The 21,966-nt window shown below is 47.2% G+C and overlaps 2 protein-coding genes across 9 annotated transcripts in view; one reads left to right on the forward strand and one right to left on the reverse strand.

Annotated features, from left to right (window-relative positions):
* The window catches only part of LOC140727502 (diamine oxidase [copper-containing]-like), a 28,903-nt gene extending 27,978 nt beyond the window's left edge, over positions 1-925 (forward strand). For both annotated transcript variants that reach the window (XM_073044876.1, XM_073044886.1), the window contains exon 5: positions 643-925. In XM_073044876.1, coding sequence (XP_072900977.1) covers positions 643-918 — 276 coding nt within the window. In that variant the 3' untranslated portion in view covers positions 919-925. The remainder of the gene's footprint in view (positions 1-642) is intronic.
* A 464-nt stretch (positions 926-1,389) lies between these two features.
* LOC140727475 (voltage-gated inwardly rectifying potassium channel KCNH6-like) overlaps positions 1,390-21,966 on the reverse strand; it is a 286,713-nt gene continuing 266,136 nt past the window's right edge. For all 7 annotated transcript variants that reach the window (XM_073044805.1, XM_073044826.1, XM_073044815.1 and 4 more), the window contains 9 exons: positions 21,351-21,750; positions 18,243-18,442; positions 16,490-16,742; positions 15,327-15,520; positions 14,961-15,054; positions 12,638-12,895; positions 11,992-12,169; positions 11,033-11,192; positions 1,390-1,894 (listed from right to left, as the gene is read on the reverse strand). In XM_073044805.1, the coding sequence (XP_072900906.1) occupies positions 1,667-1,894; positions 11,033-11,192; positions 11,992-12,169; positions 12,638-12,895; positions 14,961-15,054; positions 15,327-15,520; positions 16,490-16,742; positions 18,243-18,442; positions 21,351-21,750 (1,965 nt within the window). In that variant the 3' untranslated portion in view covers positions 1,390-1,666. The remainder of the gene's footprint in view (positions 1,895-11,032; positions 11,193-11,991; positions 12,170-12,637; positions 12,896-14,960; positions 15,055-15,326; positions 15,521-16,489; positions 16,743-18,242; positions 18,443-21,350; positions 21,751-21,966) is intronic.

The raw sequence follows: 21,966 nt of genomic DNA on the forward strand, positions 1-21,966 counted from the left end.
ACAGCTGCAGCTACAAATGGAGTTCAATTCAGAGAAGTGTGAAGTATTTCGCTTTGAAAGGTCAAAGTTGAAGACAGAGTACAAGGTTAATGGCAGAATTCTTTGCAGTACAGAGGAACAGAGGGATCTTGGGGTGAATGTTCATAGTTCTCTCAAAGTTGCCATGCAAGTTGATATGTTGGTTAAGAAGGCATGAGGATAGGTTGAGTGAGCTGGACTTTTCTCTTTGGAGTGAAGGAGGATGACAGCAGATAGGCACATGGATGAAAAAAATGGAGGGCCATGTGGAAGGGTTAGATTGATCTCAGTAGGTTAAAAAGTCAGCACAACATCATGGGCTGAAGGGCCTGTACCGTGTGGTATTGTTCTATAATGGTAGGAGGAGGGGAAGAGGGAGCTCCAGTAATGGGGAAAGGAGATATCCACTGAAAACAGGAGAGACACACCAGGTTAATGTGGTGAGACAAAGGACAGACCCAAGAATGAGGATTGGAGGACACAGAACTGACTCCAGTGGGGGGCAGAATGCACAATACTTGAGGTGTGATAGCTCCCACCCTGAGTGTTTTCCAGAAGGTTCACCACCCTGTCCCCAGTCTCTCCCAGGATTACTGATGGAGTCTCCACTTCTGCTTGTTTCAGGATCTGGTTGCCTGGGTAACAGTCGGCTTCCTACATATCCCCCATGCAGAAGACATTCCTAACACCAGCACTCCAGGAAATGCTGTGGGATTTCTCCTCCGCCCCTTCAACTTCTTCCAGGAGGACCCATCAGTGGCTTCACCGGACGTGGTTATTGTTCGGCCAGATCCTGGATGTGCATGTGGGGTAAACGTCGAGAGATGGACGGAGTTCACAAGTCCCCAATGCCCAGTCACTCGTCCCTTCACCTACAATGGCACCTACCTACCGGTCTGAGGAGCACTGCCCATGGCCTGGCAGGGCTGAGAGTGTAATCAACACCCACAGTTCTTACCAAACCCTCCCCCACAGTCACCCCTTTTCAAGTCCTGCCACACTCCAACAAGTTCCCCCAACACCCTCACAGAGTCACCTTGACCAGGCCTTACCAAACCCCAACATCCCAACAAAACCCCTTGCTCCAACACCCTTTTACGGTTGCCTCTCCTCAGGCCTTACCCACCCACAACGCCCTGCACCAATCCCCTCCACCACCCACAATCACTCATCCACAGTTCCATAGTAACCATCAACACCCATTCCCAGCACCCGTAATAGAGTCAGCCCTCTACATGTCCCTTCACACACCATCCTAAACCAAAATGCTAGACCCTCTCTCCCAAGCACTCCAGTCACCCACACCACTCTTATCCAACTCCCCCATCACATGACCTCTCTGCGATTGGTTTAACTGCTGAGTGCCAACAGTTTCTGCTCCATCAGTGGTGAGGTTGAAACCTCAGGATTTATTCGTATTGAAACACAGAATTAAATCATCTTCCAAAGCTCATCAGCAGTCGGTGATTTCATCTCCAATTCAACAGTAAAGGGAATGTTTCCTCAGCCTTCAGATGAGAGGCCACCAAGTTGTTAATTTACCGCACAATCTTTTCTACTGTCATCTCAGTTGGAACTCCCTGGAACACTCATCTGCCAATAGACATCACCCATCACTGGCCACCCCCTTCTCCCCATCCACATCCCATTAGCTGCCGGGGTTGGAGGTAAACCTACGGGGCTCCAGAACGTTCCAGGGGACTGCCCGCTGCTCGGGCATTGATTGCCGACGTCCAGGGTGTCCTGAGTCTTGATCAGTCTGTGCCCAGCCTCCTGTCACTTCACGCTGCATGGGATGGGGGCCACACCCATCCAACTTGTGGCTCCCCCACGGATCTCCGTCACAGAAAGGGCCCAAATTCTGCCCTGCATCGCCCTGGAACACAGAGAGCAGGGGTCAGGACAGCAGAGATGGGCTGAAGGGTGTAACCCCATCTGACAGCCCTGTCACAATCCCTGGAGGTGTGGGAGTCCCCAGCCCAGGTACCTGCACCCCACTGGGCCAAGTGAAAAAGTACAGAGGGAATGGATGTATTGGTTAAATCTTCCAATCGACCCCGACGATGATTGAAAGAATCCTGCAAACTCTCCACATGGCACCAGGATTCAACAACAGCATGTAATTACCGGCTAATCTCTCCCACATCCATTGCTGGAAATACCACAATCAATGTATAAGGGAGGAATGCATGGAAAAAGGTAAGGAAGAGATACGTTTGTGAAGGGGGAATCACACCGGAGGAATGGAGAGAAAAAGGTAAGGAAGAGATGGGTTTCTGAAAGGGAAGTCACGCCCAGAGGGATGGAGAGAAAATGGTAAGGAAGGGATGGGTTTGTGAAAGGGAAGTCACACCAAAGGGATGGAGGAGAGTTTCCACCAGAGTGGGTGAAGGGACCCAGTACATAAAGTCATAGAGCACCACAGCACAGAAACAGGCTGTTCAGCCCATCTAGTCCCTGTTGTTCTGGTTTTCTGCCAGTCCCATTTACCTGTACCCAGACTATAGCCCTCCAAACGTTCCTTAAATGTTACAATTTAACCCACATCTATCACTTCCAATTTCTTCGTATCTGGAGTTGCAAAGGTTCTTGACCAGGTGCCACCACAAGGTGAGGATATAGGCTGTGTTGGCACATGGATAGAGGGTTGGCCTCGGGCAGGAGGCAGTGTGAAGGGGTAATGGTGACCTGTGAGCTGTGGCTAGCATGAGGACTAGTGCTGGGGCTGGAACTGCTCAAAATAAATATCACTGACTTGGAGGAAGGGAGTGAAGATACACATGTGTGAACAGCACAGCATCAGCTGGGAAAGAGGAAAGAAATAGTTTACTAAGAGATATTGGTAGGTCAATAATTGGAAACATGATTGATCACCTTGAAGTCCACAAGTACTATGTCTCAATAGTACTACGGACTCAATAGTGAGGGGAACAAACAAAAGATTCTGTGGACATGACCAGGGCACCCAGATGGTACATTGCCTCCCAGGTGCCAGGGTCAGGGACGTCTCAGAGCATGTCCACAACATTTTGGAGAGGGAAGGAGAGTAGCCGGATGTCTTGGTACTGTTATGTCAGCAGCCCCCTCCTTTGTGAGAATCGCAAGATCACCATTGGGTTGGGTCAGGGGACCCAGGAAATGAGAGAGAGACGTGCAGAATGCCTCGTTCCCCGGCGATGTAAAGCTACGGGACATGGCCATTGTCTCTTGGAGACACATTTGTGGATTGAGATGCTATGCTACGTGAACGCCCTCAGGCAAAGCGGGCTGGATGAGAAAGAGATTGCATCACCCCAACCTGATTGACATCTACAACCCTGTGAGTCAGGATAAAAGAGGGTCTGTAGGAACAGCCCCTCAGATGCACCAGAAGAAACGCTAGCGATCCCATAATAGCGGGAAGCCATTTGAAGGAGGCCACATGCATTCAGTTCCGTTGCTTGGGACTGGTGGCTGGAACCATGGAAAACGGCTTTTAGCTAGCAACGGGGAAATCAACTCCCCCGACTCAAAGGACTGGCATCATAAAAGACCTGGGCAAGTTTAAAACCGTCTCTCTTAAACCCAAAGAGCTGCAGCTTGAATGACAGTGACTTTTATATTTCCATCCGACAATACATTATCCCTTAGACAACGATAGAGCTATTTCTTATTGATTATTATTATACCCGCGCTTTTAGAGTTAGTATTGACGAAGTATATTATCTGTATGTTTGCATTGATATTATTTTGTGTCTTTTTATCAATAAATACTGTAAAAAAAATAGTACCATCAGACTTCAACGGACCTCTCTATCTTTGCTGGTAAGTGACCCAGTTACGGGGTATGTAACAATTGGGGGCTCATCCGGGATTTGATACCAAATTGGAGGGCCAGTGAATCGGGCTTGTAAGTCCAAACTTGGATCTGGTTACGCAGGTAGCCAGATGGGAAACCAGCAAAAATGGATGTGGGGGAATTTATAGAAAACCCGACTCTGGAGGCGCTGGAGGCAGCCACCAAATCAGACTTGATAAATTTGATAAAGGGGTTAACACACACCAAGGCTTATCTTGACGATGTGGTAGTTTGGAGTGACACCTGGGAGGAGCACATGGGGGCGGTAGGAGATCTGTTTAAGAGGATGTCGGCAGCCCAACTTATAGTAAACCTCGCAAAGAGTGAATTTGGTCATGCCACGATCACATACTTGGGGTATGTGGTGGGAGAGGGGCAGCTGGCTCCTGTGCAAGCAAAGGTACAGGCTATTTCTGAGGTCCCTGCACCCTCCAATAAAAGGGCTCTGAGGAGGTTTTTGGGCATGGTGGGATACTATCGGAAATTCTATAAAAATTTCGCGGATATTTCTCTCCCACTTACAAAACTCCTATGGAAGGAGGAAAAATTTGAATGGGGCCCTTCTTGTCAGAATGCTTTTGAAAAGTTAAAAGCCATATTGTGCCATCACCCTGTGTTAAATGTACCCGATTTGTTAGCACCCTTCTCCCTGGCGACAGACGCGAGTGATGAGGCTGCCGGAGCAGTCCTATTACAGCAAGCAGGGGATGGAGTGGAGCACCCGGTAGCATATTTCTCTCGGAAGTTCAATGTACACCAGAGGAATTACTCCACCGTGGAAAAAGAATTGTTGGCCCTTGTTTTGGCGATACAACATTTTGAAGTATACGTTTGTCCAGCGCAAAAACCCGTAGTTGTTTATACAGATCACAACCCGTTGGTATTCCTGGCAAATATGAAAAATAAAAACAGGAGGTTATTGAGTTGGAGTCTGATGCTGCAAGAGTTCGATATTAAGATACAGCATATTAAAGGAAGTGATAATGTGCTCACGGACTGTTTATCTAGATGCTGAATTGAATGTATAACTGTATTACTCTGTAGTGAAAGGAAAAGCTTTTGTATTGTGTTAGATTCCACAATCCTGTAAGACTCTGTACTACTTCGTTTTAACCGCTGGTAAAAACGCGTTGAAGAAGGGGGGTGTTATGCCTGCAGCCCCCTCCTTTGTGAGAATCGCAAGATCACTATTGGGTTGGGTCAGGGGACCCAGGAAATGAGAGAGAGACGTGCAGAATGCCTCGTTCCCCGGCGATGTAAAGCTACGGGACATGGCCATTGTCTCTTGGAGACACATTTGTGGATTGAGATGCTATGCTACGTGAACGCCCTCAGGCAAAGCGGTCTGGGTGAGAAAGAGATTGCATCACCCCAACCTGATTGACATCTACAACCCTGCGAGTCAGGATAAAAGAGGGTCTGTAGGAACAGCCCCTCAGATGCACCAGAAGAAACGCTAGCGATCCCGTAATAGCGGGAAGCCATTTGAAGGAGGCCACGTGCGTTCAGTTCCGTTGCTTGGAACTGGTGGCTGGAACCACGGAAAACGGCTTTTAGCTAGCAACGGGGAAATCAGCTCCCCCGAATCAAAGGACTGGCATCACAAAAGACCTGGACAAGTTTAAAACCGTCTCTCTTAAACCCAAAGAGCTGCAGCTTGAATGACAGTGACTTTTATATTTCCATCGGACAATACATTATCCCCTAGACAACGATAGAGCTATTTCTTATTGATTATTATTATACCCGCGCTTTTAGAGTTAGTATTGACGAAGTATATTATCTGTATGTTTGCATTGATATTATTTTGTGTCTTTTTAATCAATAAATACTGTAAAAAAATAGTACCATCAGACTTCAATGGACCTCTCTATCTTTGCTGGTAAGTGACCCAGTTACGGGGTACGTAACAGTACATATTGGTACCAATAGCATAGGAAGGAAATGCACAGAGGCCCTGAAAAGAGAATTTAGACAGCTAGGTAACAAGCTGAGAAGCAGGACCTATCGAGTAGTAATTTCTGGATTTCTGCCTGTGCCAGTGAGGGTAGAAACAGGATGATTTGGCAGATAAATGCGTGGCTGAGAAGCTTTTGCAGGGGGCAGGGCTTCAGGTTCTTGGATCATTGGGATCACTTCTAGGGAAGGTATGACCTGTTCAAAAGTGATAGGTTGCACTTTAACCCGGGGGGGGGGGGGGGCAGTGTTCTTGCAGGCAAGTTTGTTAGAGCTGTTGTAAGCTAATTTGGCAGGGGGTGGGAACCAGAGTGAAGTGACTCAGGATAGGACAGATGGTTAAAAAAAAATAAAGACAGCATACAGTCAGACTGTCAGGAAGGGCAGGCAGGTGATGGGACTTAGTTGCAGCCAACAGGCTGAGTATCAAAACATGAAGGATGCAGAATCAGAAAGGATAGCAAATGTGGTACTCAAGGTGTTGTATCTCAATGCACAGAGTATAAGAAATAAGGTGGATGATCTTGTTGCACTATTACAGATTGTCAGGTATGATGTTGTAGCCATCACTGAATTGTGGCTGGAGGATAGTTGTAGTTGGGAGCTGAATGTCCAAGATTACACATTATATCGGAGGGATAGGAAGGTAGGCAGCGGGGGTGGTGTGGCTCTACTGGTAAAGAATGTCATCAAATCAGTAGAATGATGTGACATAGGATTGGAAGATGTTGAATCCTTGTGGGTTGGTAAAGAAACTGCAAGGGTAAAAGGACCCTGATGGCAGTTATATACAGGCCTTCCAACAGTGGCTGGGAGGTGGACCACAGATTACAACAGGAAATAGAAAAGGCATGTCAAAAGGACAATGTTATGGTAGTCATGGGCCATTTTAATATGCAGGTCGATTGGGAAAATCAGGTTGGTAATGGAGCTCAAGAGAGTGAGTTTGTTGAATGCCAAAGAGATGGCTTTTTGGAGCAGTTTGTCATTCAGCCTACTAGGGTATCTGCTATACTTGATTGGGTGTTATGTATTGAACCGAAGGCTATTAGGGAGCTTAAGGTAAAAGAACCTTAGGACCCAGTGATCACAATATGATTGAATTCAACTTGAAATTTGATATGGAGCAAGTAAAATCTGATGTAGCAGTATTTCAGTGGATAAGGGAAATTGCAGAGATATGACAGAGGAGTTGGCCAAAGTAAATTGAAAAGAGCTGTTGGCTGGGATGTCAGCATAGCAGCAATGGTATGCTTTTCCAGGGGAAATGAGGAAGGTGCAAGACATATATATTCCAAAAATGAAGAAATACTTAAACGGTAAAATAGTACAACGATGGCTGACAAGGAAAGTCAAAGCTATTGTAACAGCAAAAGGGCATACAACAAAGCAAAAATTAGTGGGAAGACAGAGGAATGGGAAGTTTTTAAAAACTACTGAGAGCAACTACAAAAATCATTAAAAGGGAAAAGATGAACTATGAAAGCAAGCTAGAAAATAATATCAAAGTGGATAATAAAAGCTTTTTTTCCCCAAGTATAAAAATAAAAGAGAAATGAGAGTGGATATAGGACTGCAAGAAAATGAGGCAGGAGAAATAATAACGGGGGACAAGGAGAAGACTGAAGAACTAAATGAGAATTCTGCATCAGTCTTCACTGTGCAAGACACTAGCAGTATGCCTGATGTTGTAGTGTGTGAAGGAAGAGAAGTGGGTGCAGTTACGATTACAAGAGCAAAGGTGTTCAAAAAGCTGAAAGACCTAAAGTTACATAAGTCACCCGGACCAGATGAACTGCACCCTGGGGTTCTGAAAGAGGTAACGTTTGAGATGGTGGTGGCATTAGAAATGATCTTTCAAAATTAATTGGACTCTGGCATGATGCCAGAGTCCAATTGTAAATGTCACTTCACTCTTTAAAAAAGGAGGAAGGCAGCAGAAAGGAAATTATAGACCAGTTAGCTTGACCTCAGTGGTTGGGAAGATGTTAGAGTTAATTGATAAAGAGTTGATGGAGTACTTGATGACACAGGGAAAATCCTGCCTGACAAACCTGTTGGAATTCTTTGAGGAGATTACAAGTAGGATAGATAAAGGGAATGTAATGGATGTTGTACATTTGGACTTTCAGAAGGCCTTTGACTAGATACCACATGTGAGGCTGCTTACCAAGTTAAGAGCCCATGGTATTATAGGAAAGTTACTATCATGGTTAGAGCATTGGCTGATTGGCAGCGAGTGGGAATAAAAGAATCCTCAACTGGTTGGCTACAAGTGACTATTGGTGTTTCGCAGGTGTCAGTGTTGGGACCACTTATTTTTATGCGGTATTCAAATGATTTGGATGATGAAATAGATGGCTTTGATGCCAAGATTGCACATGATACGAAGATTGCTGGAGGCGCAGGTAATGTTGAGGAAACAGGTAGGCTGCAGAACGACTTAGACAGATTTAGAGAATGGGCAAGAAACTGGCAAATGAAATGCAATGTTGGAAAATGCATGGTCATGCGCTTTGGTAGTAGAAATAAATGAGCGGACTATTTTCTAAATGGGGAGAAAATCCAAAAATCTGAGATGCAAAGGGACTTGGGAGTTCTTATGCAGAACACCCTAAAGATTAACTTGCAGGTTGAGTCGGTGGTGAGGAAGGCAAATGCCATGTTAGCATTCATTTCAAGAGGTCTAGAATAGAAGAACAAGGATGTGATGCTGAGGCTTTATAAGGCACTAGAGAGGCCTCACCTTGAGTATTGTGAACAGTTTTGGGCTCCTTATCTTAGAAAAGATGTGCTGGCATTGGAGAGGGTCCAGAGGAGGTTCATAAGGATGATTCCAGGAATGAAAGGGTTATCAAATGGGGAACGTTTGACGGCTCTAGGTCTGTACTCACTGGAATTCAGAAGGATGAGGGGGATCTCATTGAAACCTTTTGAATGTTGAAAGGTCCAGACAGAGTAGATGTGGAAAGGATGCTTCCCATAGTGGGAGAGTCTAGAACAAGAGGACCCAGCCTCGGGATAGAGGGGTGCCCTTTCAAACCAGAGATGCGGAAAAATTTCTTTAGCCAAAGGGTTGTGAATTTGTGGAATTTGTTGCCACAGGCAGCTGTGGAGGCCAAGTCGTTGGGTGTATTTAAGGCAGATATTGTTAGGTTCTTGATTAGACATGACATCAAAGGTTACAGGATGAAGGCCGGGAACTGGGATTGAGGAGGAGATGAAAAAGGATCAGCCATGATTGAATGGTGGAGCAGACTCGATGGGCCAGATGACCTAATTCTGCTCCTATGTCTTATGTCTACTACCCTGTCCTCATTGACCTTCTTGGTCACTTCAAAAAACTCAATCAAAGTTGTGAGTACATGAACTCCCAAGCACAAAGCCATACTGACTCACCCTATTTGACATCTGTCCTTCCAGATGTACATGATATAGGTCTTATCCTTCACAATCCCCTTCAGTAACCTGCCTATTACAGATGTTATCTACAGCTCCCAGGTTTTACTTTACAGCTCTTCCGAAATAAAGGGATAACATTACCCACCCTCCAATGTTCCAGCACTTCATGCATCATTACCAGCATTTGGAAATACAGGGGTTGATCAGAGGTAGTCAGCATGGCTTTGTGTGTGGAATATCATGTGACACCAATTTGACTGAATTTTTGAAGAAGAAACCAAACACATCAAAGACCCCTACCATCCAGGTCACAACATCTTCTCACTACTGCCATTGGGCAGGAGCTATAGAAGCCTTAGGTCCTATACCACCTAGTTCAGGAACAGTTATTTTCCTACAACCATTAGGCTCCACACTAGTTGTTTGTCAGTCTTTGTTTACATTTTTTTCATAAACTGTTGTTGTATATCTTTTTTCCTACAAATTCTTGCAAGAAAGTGTATCTCAAGATAGTATATGATAACATATCTATACTTCGATAGCAAATTTATTTTAAATTTGAAATTTGAGAGTAGGGCAGTAGACATGGTCTATATGAACTTCAGTAAGGCCTTTGATAAGTTTCCACATGGTAGGCTGCTGTGAAAAGTTGGATCTCGTGCAACCCAGGAAGAGCTGTCTAACTGGGTACACAATTAGCTTGATGGTAGGAAGCAGAGGATGATAGTGGGAAATTTTTTATTAGACTATTTCTCAGGGTAGGCAAATCAAGAACTAGAAGTCATAAGTTTAATAGGAACTTGAAGCACCCATCCTTTATTTAAAAACAAAGGATGGTGTATGTAGAATGAACAGCTAGAGGAAGTGGTTGAGGCAGGTACAATAACAACTTTCAAAAGACAGCTGGACGGGTGCATGAATGGGAAAGAGCTAAAAAGATATGGACCAAACAAGGCAACTGGGACTAGCTTGACTGGATGTTCATCAGGTTTTATGCATCTTCTCATGCAAAGACAACCATTTTATCCCATTTTCCCCTCTAATCCTTCTCCCAACTACTCAAAAGCTTGTTTCCCTGGATGTGACCTTTGCTGAGTGAAAGAGATCCTTCAAATTGACTCCATCTCACCCACCTCATCATTTTATACATCTCAGCCTTGCCAAAGCCTCGTCATCTACAGTTTTCCAGTCCTGCAGCATCCTGTAAATCCCCTCTGTACCATCTCTAGTGCAATCATATCTCTCCGGGAATGTGGAGACCAGAATTGTCCCCAATTCTCTAGCTGTGGTATTGTACACAGTTCCAGCACACCTCCCTGTTCTCTGTCTGGCCTTGCTGACTCATCAATGCCTGCCTTTTCAAATTAAAGATGTCCCTCAGTATCTTGGGATAAACCTCTCCAGGTTCTGGAGTTATTCACCGTAATGTTTTCCAGAACAGTGTATGACTCCTCCTCCTTATCATTAACATGCCTAGAATATTAACGTCCCAGTGCCTCATCTTACTTTTACCCATTGGTGAATACCAATGCCAAGTACACACTGAGGCCCTCATTCACAATCTCAGTTCAGACCTAACAGACAAATGTACAGACCTTTTCCCTCGCTCCCCCAGATTCCACCCGAGGGGTAAATCATAGCAGACAACAAACACACCAGCCCACATGTCTCTTGGATATGAGAGAAAGCCGGAACACCTGGTGGAAACTCACACAGTTACAGGGAGAATGAGACTGACATTCCCCATCATTCACACCAATCCAGTTCCCTCAGTGGTGGTTGGGAGGTCCCACACCAGAACTTAGCAGAGTGACCCACCTGAATGAGTGACTCCGTAGCTGTCGGTGAGCCCTGACACCCATCGGGTGGCTGAGGGCAGCCAATCGACATGGGGCTGTAGGCCGGAGGCGTCAGGACCAGGGGTCTCTGCAGCCGCTGCAGAATGGTGGAGATATCAGCCATGACCTGGGACTCTAGTCTGAAGGCAGGAAGAGAGGAGGTTACACAGGGTCAGAGGACAGAGATCCATCCTGTAGGAAGAAGTCAGGGTTCAGTACATGGCCAGGATTCAGTCCTAGGAGAGGGTTCATTCCTGGCTCACAGGTCAGACCTAGAGAAGAGGTAATGTACATTCAGGCTTTTGTATCTTCAGCCCAGTGGGAGTGAGGAGAAAGTAGAATGTAGAATGAGGAGAAAGTAGAATGTCTGATTGTGCTGTCTGCTTTGTTGAGGTAGCGAGGTGTAGACTTAGAGAAGAGGTAATGTATATTCAGGATTTTGTATCTTCTACCCAGTGGGAGTCTATGGAGAGAAGGCTGGTCTCCATGACTTGCAGACCTTCTTCCACAACTCTGTACACTTTCTTGTAATTACGTGCCAAGCAGTTGGTGCTTTGATAAAAATTGACAAAAGGTCGAGAGGGGCATGCTGAATTTCTTTAGCCATTGGCAAGCTTTCTTGCTCACCATTGACAAGCTCTATTGTTTTGCTACCTTGAGGGAAAGGTTGTTGTCATGACACCATGTCGTTAACCTTTCGATCTCCTTCCTGTTACTCCAATTCATTGTTATTTGAGATGTGACCTACTGTGTTGATTTCATCTGCAAACTTGTAGATGCAGTTAGAGTAGAATCTAGCCTTGCAGTTATGAGTGTAAAGAGACTAGAGTAGAAGGCTGAGGACACAACCTTTGTGTCACCAGTATTAAGAATAATCTTGGCTGAGGGCTCAGTACAGAGTGAGGCGTCAGAAGTCAGAATGGGGTGAGGAATCATTACCTGGTTAGCTGTTTCTGCAGGAGCTGGAGCCTGCGGTTGATGTTGACCCACTGGGTCCGGTTGGCAGTGGACACTGACTGGGGGCCAGAATGAGGAGTGACTGCTGGTTGGGTGCAGATGTCCTGCTGCAGGTGGGGAGTTGGTCCAGCCCAGAAACTGAAGATGTTGGAGAAAGGTCCTATGAGACACAAGGGGACATCATCACTCTGGGGGAGAGATCAGCCTCTCCATGGGGGAGATCCATCATTCCGCAGGAGAGACATTATAAGCCTGTCACACTGAGGATATCAGTCCGAGGTATAATCCTCACTGTGGCCACAGTTCTAGCTGCTAATACCTCAGGATGCTGGTAAGGGTTGGTCAACAAGGGCCCTTCATGTGCGAGGGAACCCAGTGCAGCCCCAGAGTAGAGGGGCCAAGACCTTCGGGGTAAGAATGGAAGTGCCAGACCTTGCTTGACATCTGCTGGTGTCATGTCCTCATTGTCATAGACACCATCATTGTCCCCTCTGACTCTGCTGTCAAAGAGACCCCCAGCCTTCCCATCTCCCTGGGGTTTCTGATTCTTCACCCTGACTCCCCTTGCCCGAGCTGCAGTGTGACAGCGGTCAGTGTCAGCACCCCTTTCTGCATCAGATCTCCCCACCTGTGCTGCCGGTATGGCCACTTTCTCTCTGCGATTCACTTCCCTGGATGATGAGGAAGTCACTTTGCGTGGTGGAACACTTGAGTGGAGAGAGCTCGATGACCCTGGGGAAGGTGGTGGTGTGCTCCTGGTCACTCTGCACAGAGTGAGTGGGCGAGGTATTGTGCCTCTTCTCTCTGCCCACTCCACACATGGCTCCTGGAAGAGCGTCACTCCACACGCCCGAGAGCTTTCGGCCCCTGTTCGGCTGTTCACTGCCTGAAGCACAAAGCACACATTAGTGACAGTGGTTGCAGTGGTTAGTGGGTGACAGTGGCCTTGGACATTACTGCAACATCTATATCCTTACCACAACGCTGTCAGGATCAGCCCTGCAGGACAGGGGCAGGGCTGGGACCTTTGCAGCTTGTAATATTGTATAAATGATTCCAATGAGAGATGGGGGTGGGGGTTGATGAGTATGAGCAGTGAGTTGGTGACGTTATAGACACTGAAGAAGGGTGTTTAATGATACAGTGGAACATGAATCAGTTAAGAGAGCTTGGAAGGACAGGGATAAATGGAATTTAATGTGGATGTATGTAAGGTGATGAACTTTGGGAGGTCAGATTCCGTAACGACATAGAGAGTAAATGGCAGAGACACAAAGAACCGGATGAATGGAGGGACCTCTGGGTGTAAGTACACAGCTCATTGAAAGTGGTGACAAATAGACAGGGTGGTGAAGAAGGCATTTGGTACACTTGCCTTCATATTCTACAGCACTGAGTAAAAGAGTTGGCCATCATGCTGCAGTTGTACAGAACATTAACTAGACCACACTTGGAGTATTGTGCACGGTTCTGGTCTATGCACTGCAGGATGGATGTGGCAGCAATAAAAAGAGTGCAGAAGAGATTCACCAGAACGTTATCTGGAATGGATGGCTGTCGTTATCTGAGATTGGATAGTTTGGGTTTATTCTCACCCATATAGAGAAGGCCGAGGGGTCACCTTACAGTTTATAAAATTGAGGGGTATTGATTGAGCAGATAGTCACAGTTTCTTCCCCAGGACAAGCGAGTTTAGAACTAGAGGACACAGGTTTAAGTTGAGAGAGACGAAATTTAAAGGAGATTTGAGGGTTAAGTTTTTCTACGCGGGTGGTGAATATCTGCAGTACTCTGTCAGAAGTGGTGGTGGAAGCAGACAGCTATAATGTTTGAAAGGCACTTGGACAGGAGTTGGATGGGAAAGGTGTAGAGGAAAGGCTGGCTAGTCAAGTCCAATTGAGTACGGTGAGGTACAGTAAAAGCTCGCTCACAGCAGCATCACAGGCACCTAGGTACAGACAACACACAGAACATAAATTATACATAAATTACACCAGACAGTGAAGATAAAAGACTGTGCAAATCAGGGCATTATGTAGAGACAAATCCATGCTAGTGCAAGAGGTAGTTGTGGGCAATTGCTGAGTTAATGAAGTTGGTTCAAGAACTGAATGGTTGAAGGGAAGTTGTTGTCCTTAACCTTCAGGCTTCTATGTCTCCTCTCCGATGGTAGCTATGAAAAGATGTCATGGCCTGGATGGTGAGGATCCTTTTGATGGATGCTGCCTTCCTGAGGCTGGGACTGTTTTCCCTAGAGTGAAAGAAGCTGAGGGGTGACCTTAGAGATTTACAAAATCATGAGGGGTGTAGATAAAGTTAATGGTTACCGTCTTTTCTTCAGGGTAAGGAAGTCTAGAACTGGAGGTCATGGTGGAAGGTTTGAAGGGAATCTGAGAGGCAACCTAAGGGTGGTGGCTACATGGAGTGAGCTGCAGGGAGAGCAGTAGACATGGGTAGAATTACATTTACAAAACATTTAGCCATTTGGATAGGGAACATTTAGCAGGATACGACCAAATATTGGCAAATGGGACAGCTCAGGAAGGCACCATGATCAGCATGGACGGGTTGGGCCGAATCACCTGTTTCCATGCGGTATAACTCTGACTATGATAAACTATGCCCATACCAACCCTTCGGCCTATCTATACTAGCCCCATGTGCCTGCATTAGAACCATGTTCTTCCATGCCTTGGATATTTGTGTGTCTATTTAATCATAGGATCTGACTGCCTGCCTGCTCTGGCAGTAAGTTCCATATTATCCCCCACTCTCTATGAATAACCCACACTCATACCTTCCCCTCACCTTAACCCACAGGCAAAGGCCCAGAGTGTTCACTCCCTCCTGTAACTAACATCCACCCAACACCTCAACATTCCTCAACATATCAGCAAGCCTTGCTGGGGGCTATCCTGTTCTTCCCCCATGCCCTCCACCCTGTCCCTTACCCTCAGTCTTCGTCCGGATTGGAAGCATAGTCCTGCGTGGACAGCCAGATGCCGCTAACTCCTGACCCGACCTGGAGTTCTGCGTCATTGAGGTCTGTGGGGTAAGAGGGAGTGACAGCAGGATCAGGGAGAGGTCCCCTCCCCCCATACACCCCAGTCCTTCCATACAGCCCCCATCCCATGGACCCCAACACCCCTCACATCCCACACCACCATATCCCTCCCCACCCACCAAACCCACTCCACACCCCTTGTGCATTCCTGCATGTACCTCCCCCCCCCCATAGAGCAGGGACAGTCCCCCCAACACCACAACCCTCCCAAAACCCATTCCCACCCACCCCCCCCCCCAAGCCCTTCACTCACATCTCGCAGGTTGAAGGTAATCTCCAGGTTCGCCCAGAAGTGCCTGGAGAACTCGGGGTAGGATTCCAGAACCTCCAGAAGGTCCGTGCGTTGAATCCGGTGCAGGTCACAGTAGGTCAGCGCCCTCACGTCCGCACTCGACTTACCCGCGCGGGCAAACAGGTGGATGGGCTCCCCAAACACGTCGTTCTTTCCTAGGAACAGTGGACACCGGCTTAGGGAGCAAGCAGGGCTATGGGAACATCAGCAGAAATTCGACACAAGGGACCCTGGCTCTCCTTCTTGGCACTGAATGCCTATTTCTTGTGACATCCAGTAGACTCTGCACCATCTGCAAATTGCACCCATTCTCTGCGACAGCACCCAAACTCACCAGCAATTCCACCAGGACAAGGATGGTGGATGCTGGAACACCACACCTGCATGTTCCCTCCCAGACACACAGCTCCACTGGGCCTATACCCTGTCCAGAATCGAGTTAGCCCCTCACCCAAATCCCAGTCTGTGTACCCCTGGACCTGCAACCACCATCCCTTCATCCCCAACTCCCTATCCACTCCTAACCCTCCTCCAACCTTCACTGCTTCACTGAGCCCAGTCTCTCCTGTTCACGGCAGAGTGAATCCCCTCCTCCAAGACCCTCACCTCCCTCTGTCTGCAGTGTGGTGACATGGGAGTTTGCTGCCCTTGAATCATGGGGTGATTCAGCAAGGAACAGGTCCTTCGGCACAAATGGTCCATGTTGACCAAGATACTCAGCTGAGCAAGTCCCATTTGTCCACTAAACCTTTCCTGCACATGCACTTGTCCAAGAACTACTTAAATGTTAATAGACCAACATCAACCACTTCCCCTGGCAGCTCGTTCCAAATACTCACCACCCTCTGGGTGGAAAAGATTACCCCTCAGGTTCCTATCGAATTTCTCCCCTCTCACCTTAAACCTATGCCCTCTAGTTCTTGATTCTCCAGCCCTGGGAACATGACTGAGTGCATTCACCCTGTCAGTGTCCCTCTGTCTCCGTTGCTCCAGTGAATAGAGTCCCAGCCTGTCAACACTCCCCCTACCTCAGCCCCTCCAGTACTGGTATTTCAGGTGAAGATGGGATCAAGGTACCAGGAGTGAGAGTGATGGGTGACCACCCCACCCCCCACCACACTTACCGAGAATGGCCAGAACCAGGTTGTTTCGCAGGATCTCAATGGAACCACGGGAGATGAAGTAAAGGGCTGTGAGGACGTCGCCAGCATGGAGCAGCGTGTCTCCTGGTGGGGCATGTGTGGTCCTGAACTTGACAGCCAGAGCCCGGAGGCAGCCAGCAGAGGCACCGCGGAATGCCTTGCAGTGCTGTAGGAGGCTGCGGTTCAGGTGGAGGCAGATGTCAGCCTGGAGGCAGTCAGGGAAACCCTTCAACACCTGTAACCCGGGGAAGGGTGAGAGGGGGATGGGGATGGTGTAAAGGGAGGGGGAGAGGGGAAGGAATTGGAATTGATTTATTGTTAGATGTACTGAGGTATAATAAAAAGCTTGTCTTGCATACTGTTCATACAGATCAAATCATTTACACAATGCCTCCACAAAGGTAAAACAAAGACAATGTAGCAGCTACAGAGAAAGTGCAGTACAGCATGCAACTTCTTAAGGTAGATTGTTATTGTGCTAGGGAATTGTTCAGTAGTCATATAACAGTGGATTAGAAGCTGTCCTTGAATTTTCATGCTTTCAGGCTTTTGTATCTTCTGCCCCATGGGATGGGATGGGGGTGTGGGCGTGGAAGAAATGAAAATGTCCGGGTCTCTGATTATGTCAGCTGCATTACCGACGCAGTGTAGACAAGAGAGAGAAGCTAGTTTCAGTGATGTGCTGAGCTTGTCCACAACTCCCTGCTGTTTCTTTTTGTCTCGGGCAGAGCAGTTGATGCATCCGGATAGGATACTTCTATGGTGCATTGATAAAAATTGCTGTTCCACAATTTTGCAGATGTTGCCACCGTAGTGGCTGTTGGTGATGTTTACTCCAAGGAACTCGAAGCTCTCTACCTCAATACTGCTGATGTGAACAGGAAGCTAATGAAGTAAATGACCAGCTCATTGGTTTTGCTGATATTGAGGAAAAGGTTGTGTTGTGACACCATGTCACCAAGCTGTCTATCCTTCCTGTACTCCTACTCACCATTAATTGAGATGCAGCCCACTAGAGTGATGTCACCTGCAAAACTGTAGATGGAGCTAGAGCAGAATCCAGCCCCCCCAGTCAGGGAGTAGAGTGGGGGGGGGGGGGGGGGGCTGAGATCACAGTCTTGTGGAGCACCCGAGTTGGGAATATTTATGGTAGAGCTGTTGCTGCCTGTCCTGACTGATTGCAGTCTGTTGGTCAGGAAGGCAAGGATCCAGTTGCAGAGGGAGGTGTTGAGTCTCAGGTCTATGAATTTGGGGATGAGTTTGCTTGGAATTATATGGGAGGGGTTGGGAGAAGGGAGGTGAAAAGTCTAGTTGGGGTTGGGAGGAGAAAGGTGAATGGGGAAGGGATGGAGTGAGAGAGAACAATATTCAGAGAAATGGGGAGGGAAGGGTGTAGAGAAGGAAAGAGCTGGAAGGGTGGGTGGATTAGGAGGTGAAAGGGAGGAGGAAGTGTGAGACAGAGGGTGAGGGAGAAGGACCAACATTCATTGAACCACACCTGCATACCCCATCCAGCCCCTCCCTCTCCTCTGGTGACCACCCTCCCATACACAAACTCTACAACACCACCTACAGTCATTCAGCCAATAGTGCAGAGGCCACTGGATCTCAGAAGTCAGAGATCAGCATGAAGTCATCAGGTCAGTGGGGTCACCAAGGACATAGTGAGGTCAGAGGTTATGCACCGGAACCCCATCTCACCATTTGCCACCCCCTATCCCTGCCTCTGACTCACCGCATTCATGTCGATGCCGTTGGTGTAAGACCAGGCATGCTGGAAATACTCCTCCAGTCGCTGGCGCAGGGGATTGGGGATCTGGTGGAAGCGGATGAACTCCCGGATCCGTAACATCTGGGTGTGGTATCGGGCGGTGCCCGAGTACAGGCGCTGGATGATGGCAGAGACATTGCCAAAAATGCTGGCGTACATGAGGGCTGTGGAGAGAGAGCATGGGATAAACATGGAAAAGTACTGGCACAGCAGGACTCAGCACAACAGCTAAGGCAGCTGAATTGCAGGCAACACAACAGCCTACTGGAAGAACTCATCCAGGAGGACTTCTTGATACAACATGAAGATCATCTAACCAGGGAAGCAATTATATGGGACTGATGCAGGGTTTTGAACCAAATGTCAACAATTCCTTTCCCCCAACAGATGCGGTTCAACCCCGAGTTCCTCCAGATGATTGTTTGTTACTCCATATTCAAGCATCTGCATTCTCTGGTGTCTCCCGGTGAACTTGGGCTTGGATCAGTACATGGAACTACAATGTTGTAGCTTTCAATTCTTGGCTGTGAGAAGGGACAGGTCTAGCAGTCAAAGTTCCTGGATTCAGATGTTTCAAACACAATAGAATGTGGAACATACAGTACTGTAAAAAAGTCTTGGGATTATGATATGGATCTCTATTGTGGACTGAGAGTGGGAAGTGGGTAGAGCTAGGAGATCCAAGTGTGATCTAACCAGAACATTACCTCACAGCTCATGAACTTAATTTCATGACTAATGAAGGCCAACACACATATGTCTTCTTAACAACCCTATCAACTTGCATGGCAACTTGGTGCCTATGGATGTGGATACCAAGATCCCTCTATTCCTTCACATTGCCATGAATCCTGTATTCTGCCTTCATATTCAACCTTTCCAATTTTCTGGGGGGTGGTTACATTGGTATTGAGGGAGAATGTCACAGCCACACTTAGAGAGGATATCCTGGAGGGCTCCTCCACTGATGGATGAGCGATTCAATAAGAAAGGTGTATTAACTGTGATGGGGTATACTCCAGCCCCCAATAGCTAGCAAGAGATGGAGAATCAGGATTGTTGTGCTGGGTAATTTTTAACTTCTACAGTATTGACTTGGATTTCCTTACTGCATGAGGCATTTGTTAAGTACTTCCAGGAAGCCTTGCTGATACAAAATTTAAATAGTCCATTGAGGAATTGGCCTCTGATCAGATGATCGAAGTTTGAGTGGAAGAGTATTTTGGGAACAATGACCACAATTATTTAAAATTTAAGATAGTTATGGATAAAGATAAGACAAGCCTTCAGGCAAAGCTGATGGGAGTGAATTAAAACATAGATCAGTACACGACAGGAACAGACCCTTTGATCCATAATGTTGTGCTGAACTAGACTCGTAATTAAATCCTAACTTCCCTTCTGCCTACACAATATCCATATCTCCCCACCTGGGACATTGACAGGATGCAAAGCTGGGCTGAGAAATGGCAGATGGAGTTCAACCCAGATAAATGTGAGGTGGTTCATTTTGGTAGGTCAACTATGATGGCAGAATATAGTATAGTAAGACTCTTGGCAGCATGGAGGATCTGAGGGATCTTGGGGTCCAAGTCCATAGGACACTCAAGGCTATTGCGCAGGTTGACTCTGTGGTTAAGAAGGTGTACAGTGTATTGGCCTTCAGCAATCGTGGGATTCAGTTTAGGAGCTGAGAGGTAATGTTGCAGCTATATAGGACCCTGCTCAGACCCCACTTGGAGTACTGTGCTCAGTTCTGGTCGCCTCACTACAGGAAGGATGTGGAAGCCATAGAAAGGGTGCAGAGGAGATTTACAAGGATGTTGCCTGGATTGGGGAGCATGCCTTATGAGAATAGGTTGAGTGAACTCAGCCTTTTCTCCTTGGAGCGATGGAGGATGAGAGATGACCTGATAGAGGTGTATAAGATGATGAGAGGCATTGATCATGTGGATAATCAGAGGCTTTTTCCCAGTGCTGAAATGGCTAACACAAGAGGGCACAGTTCTAAGGTGCTGGGAAGTAGGTACAGGGGAGATGTCAGAGGTAAGTTTTTTTACACAGAGAATGATCAGTGCATGGAATGGGCTGCCGGCGACAGTGGGGAAGGAGGATGCAAAAGGGTCTTTTAAGTGACTCTTGGATAGGTACATGGAGTTTAGAAAAATAAAGGACGAGGTAATTTCTAAAGTAAGGACATGTTTGGTACAGCATTGTGGGCCAAAAGGCCTGTATTGTGCTGTAGGCTTTCTATGTTTCTATCTCCACAAACAGAAGAGGTCCCCATACAACTGCCTACTGAACACCCCTAGTCACAGAGCTCCAATCAAACAAATCCCATCATCCACTGCCCTCTGTCTTCTACAGACAAGCCAACTCTGACTCCATACAGCCAAGTTATCTGGAGCAGCCTAACAAGAGGGACCTTGCCTTACTAAAATCCATGTATACAACATCCACAGCTCTACCTTCATCATCTCCTTGAAAAATTCATTTGTTAGTAAGTCATGACTTGCCCCACAGAAAGCCACACTGACTGTTGCTAATTAGGCCTTGGTTTTCCAAATTCTCATAAATCCTATCCCTAAGAATCCTCTCCAGTAACTTCCCCACCACTGACAATGAGGCTCACCATTCTATAGTTACCAGGATTATCATTATTTCCCTTGAATAATGCAACAACATTCCTCCAAGCTCTCTCAAGACCAGAGGGGACAGAAGACTCATCTCTTACCTTTCTTAGTAACCTGGGGTATATCCCATCAGGCCCTGGGGATTTACCTTAACATTCTTTAAGAGATTGAGCACATGTTCACTCCTTTATCCTTGAGTGGTCCCACCCTCTCATCCATGGTCCTGTAAGAATGTTGAGGCTTTCCATGAGATTCCACACACCGCCTAACTTCCAAACTAGTTGCACCTCCCCCCTTTTTCAGTCTGTTGTGGTGAAGGTAATAGTCCTCCCATCACTGCTATCAGAGTGGTTCACTCTGCTTCCCTCCCCAGAGCTGGTGTTTCCAGCATCTGCTTTCATTGGTTTCATCCCCAACTGAGAAACTTCTTGCCACTTACAGCCAATGAGCATGACGCAGATGGTGAAGATTTTCTCAGAGTTGGTGTTGGGAGAGACGTTGCCAAAGCCCACGCTGGTTAAGCTACTGAAGGTGAAGTAGAGTGCGGTGACGTACTTGTCCTTGATGGTGGGGCCTGAGGAGGTGTCATTCTCGTGGTACTGTTTGCCGATCTGGTCTCCCAGCGAGTCCAGCCAGCCGATCCTGGGCTGCAGGAAAGTGCGCTCCACGTTCCCGATGGCGTACCAGATACAAGCCAGCCAGTGAGCAATCAGGGCAAAGGTGCACATCAGCAGGAACAGTACGGCCGCCCCGTACTCCGAGTACCGGTCCAGCTTACGAGCTACACGCACCAAACGCAGGAGGCGTGCGGTCTTCAGCAAGCCAATCAGAGTGGTTGTCTGCACAAACCAAAACAGTGGAAGCTTGCTGAGTGTTAGTTGACTGTCCAAGTGACTGTCCAATTGTCCAACTGTCTAACTCAATCTGCGTCGGTCTGTCTGACATTCTGGCTGACTGTCCATCCAGTTAACCGTCCATGAGCAATTGTCCAACTAGCTGAGCAGCTCACCACCAGACACTGACTGTCAGATCTGGTCTGATGCTGACCAGGGTGG

This window comes from Hemitrygon akajei, chromosome 1 (assembly GCF_048418815.1).
Source record: "Hemitrygon akajei chromosome 1, sHemAka1.3, whole genome shotgun sequence".
Taxonomy (NCBI): Eukaryota; Metazoa; Chordata; class Chondrichthyes; order Myliobatiformes; family Dasyatidae; genus Hemitrygon; species Hemitrygon akajei.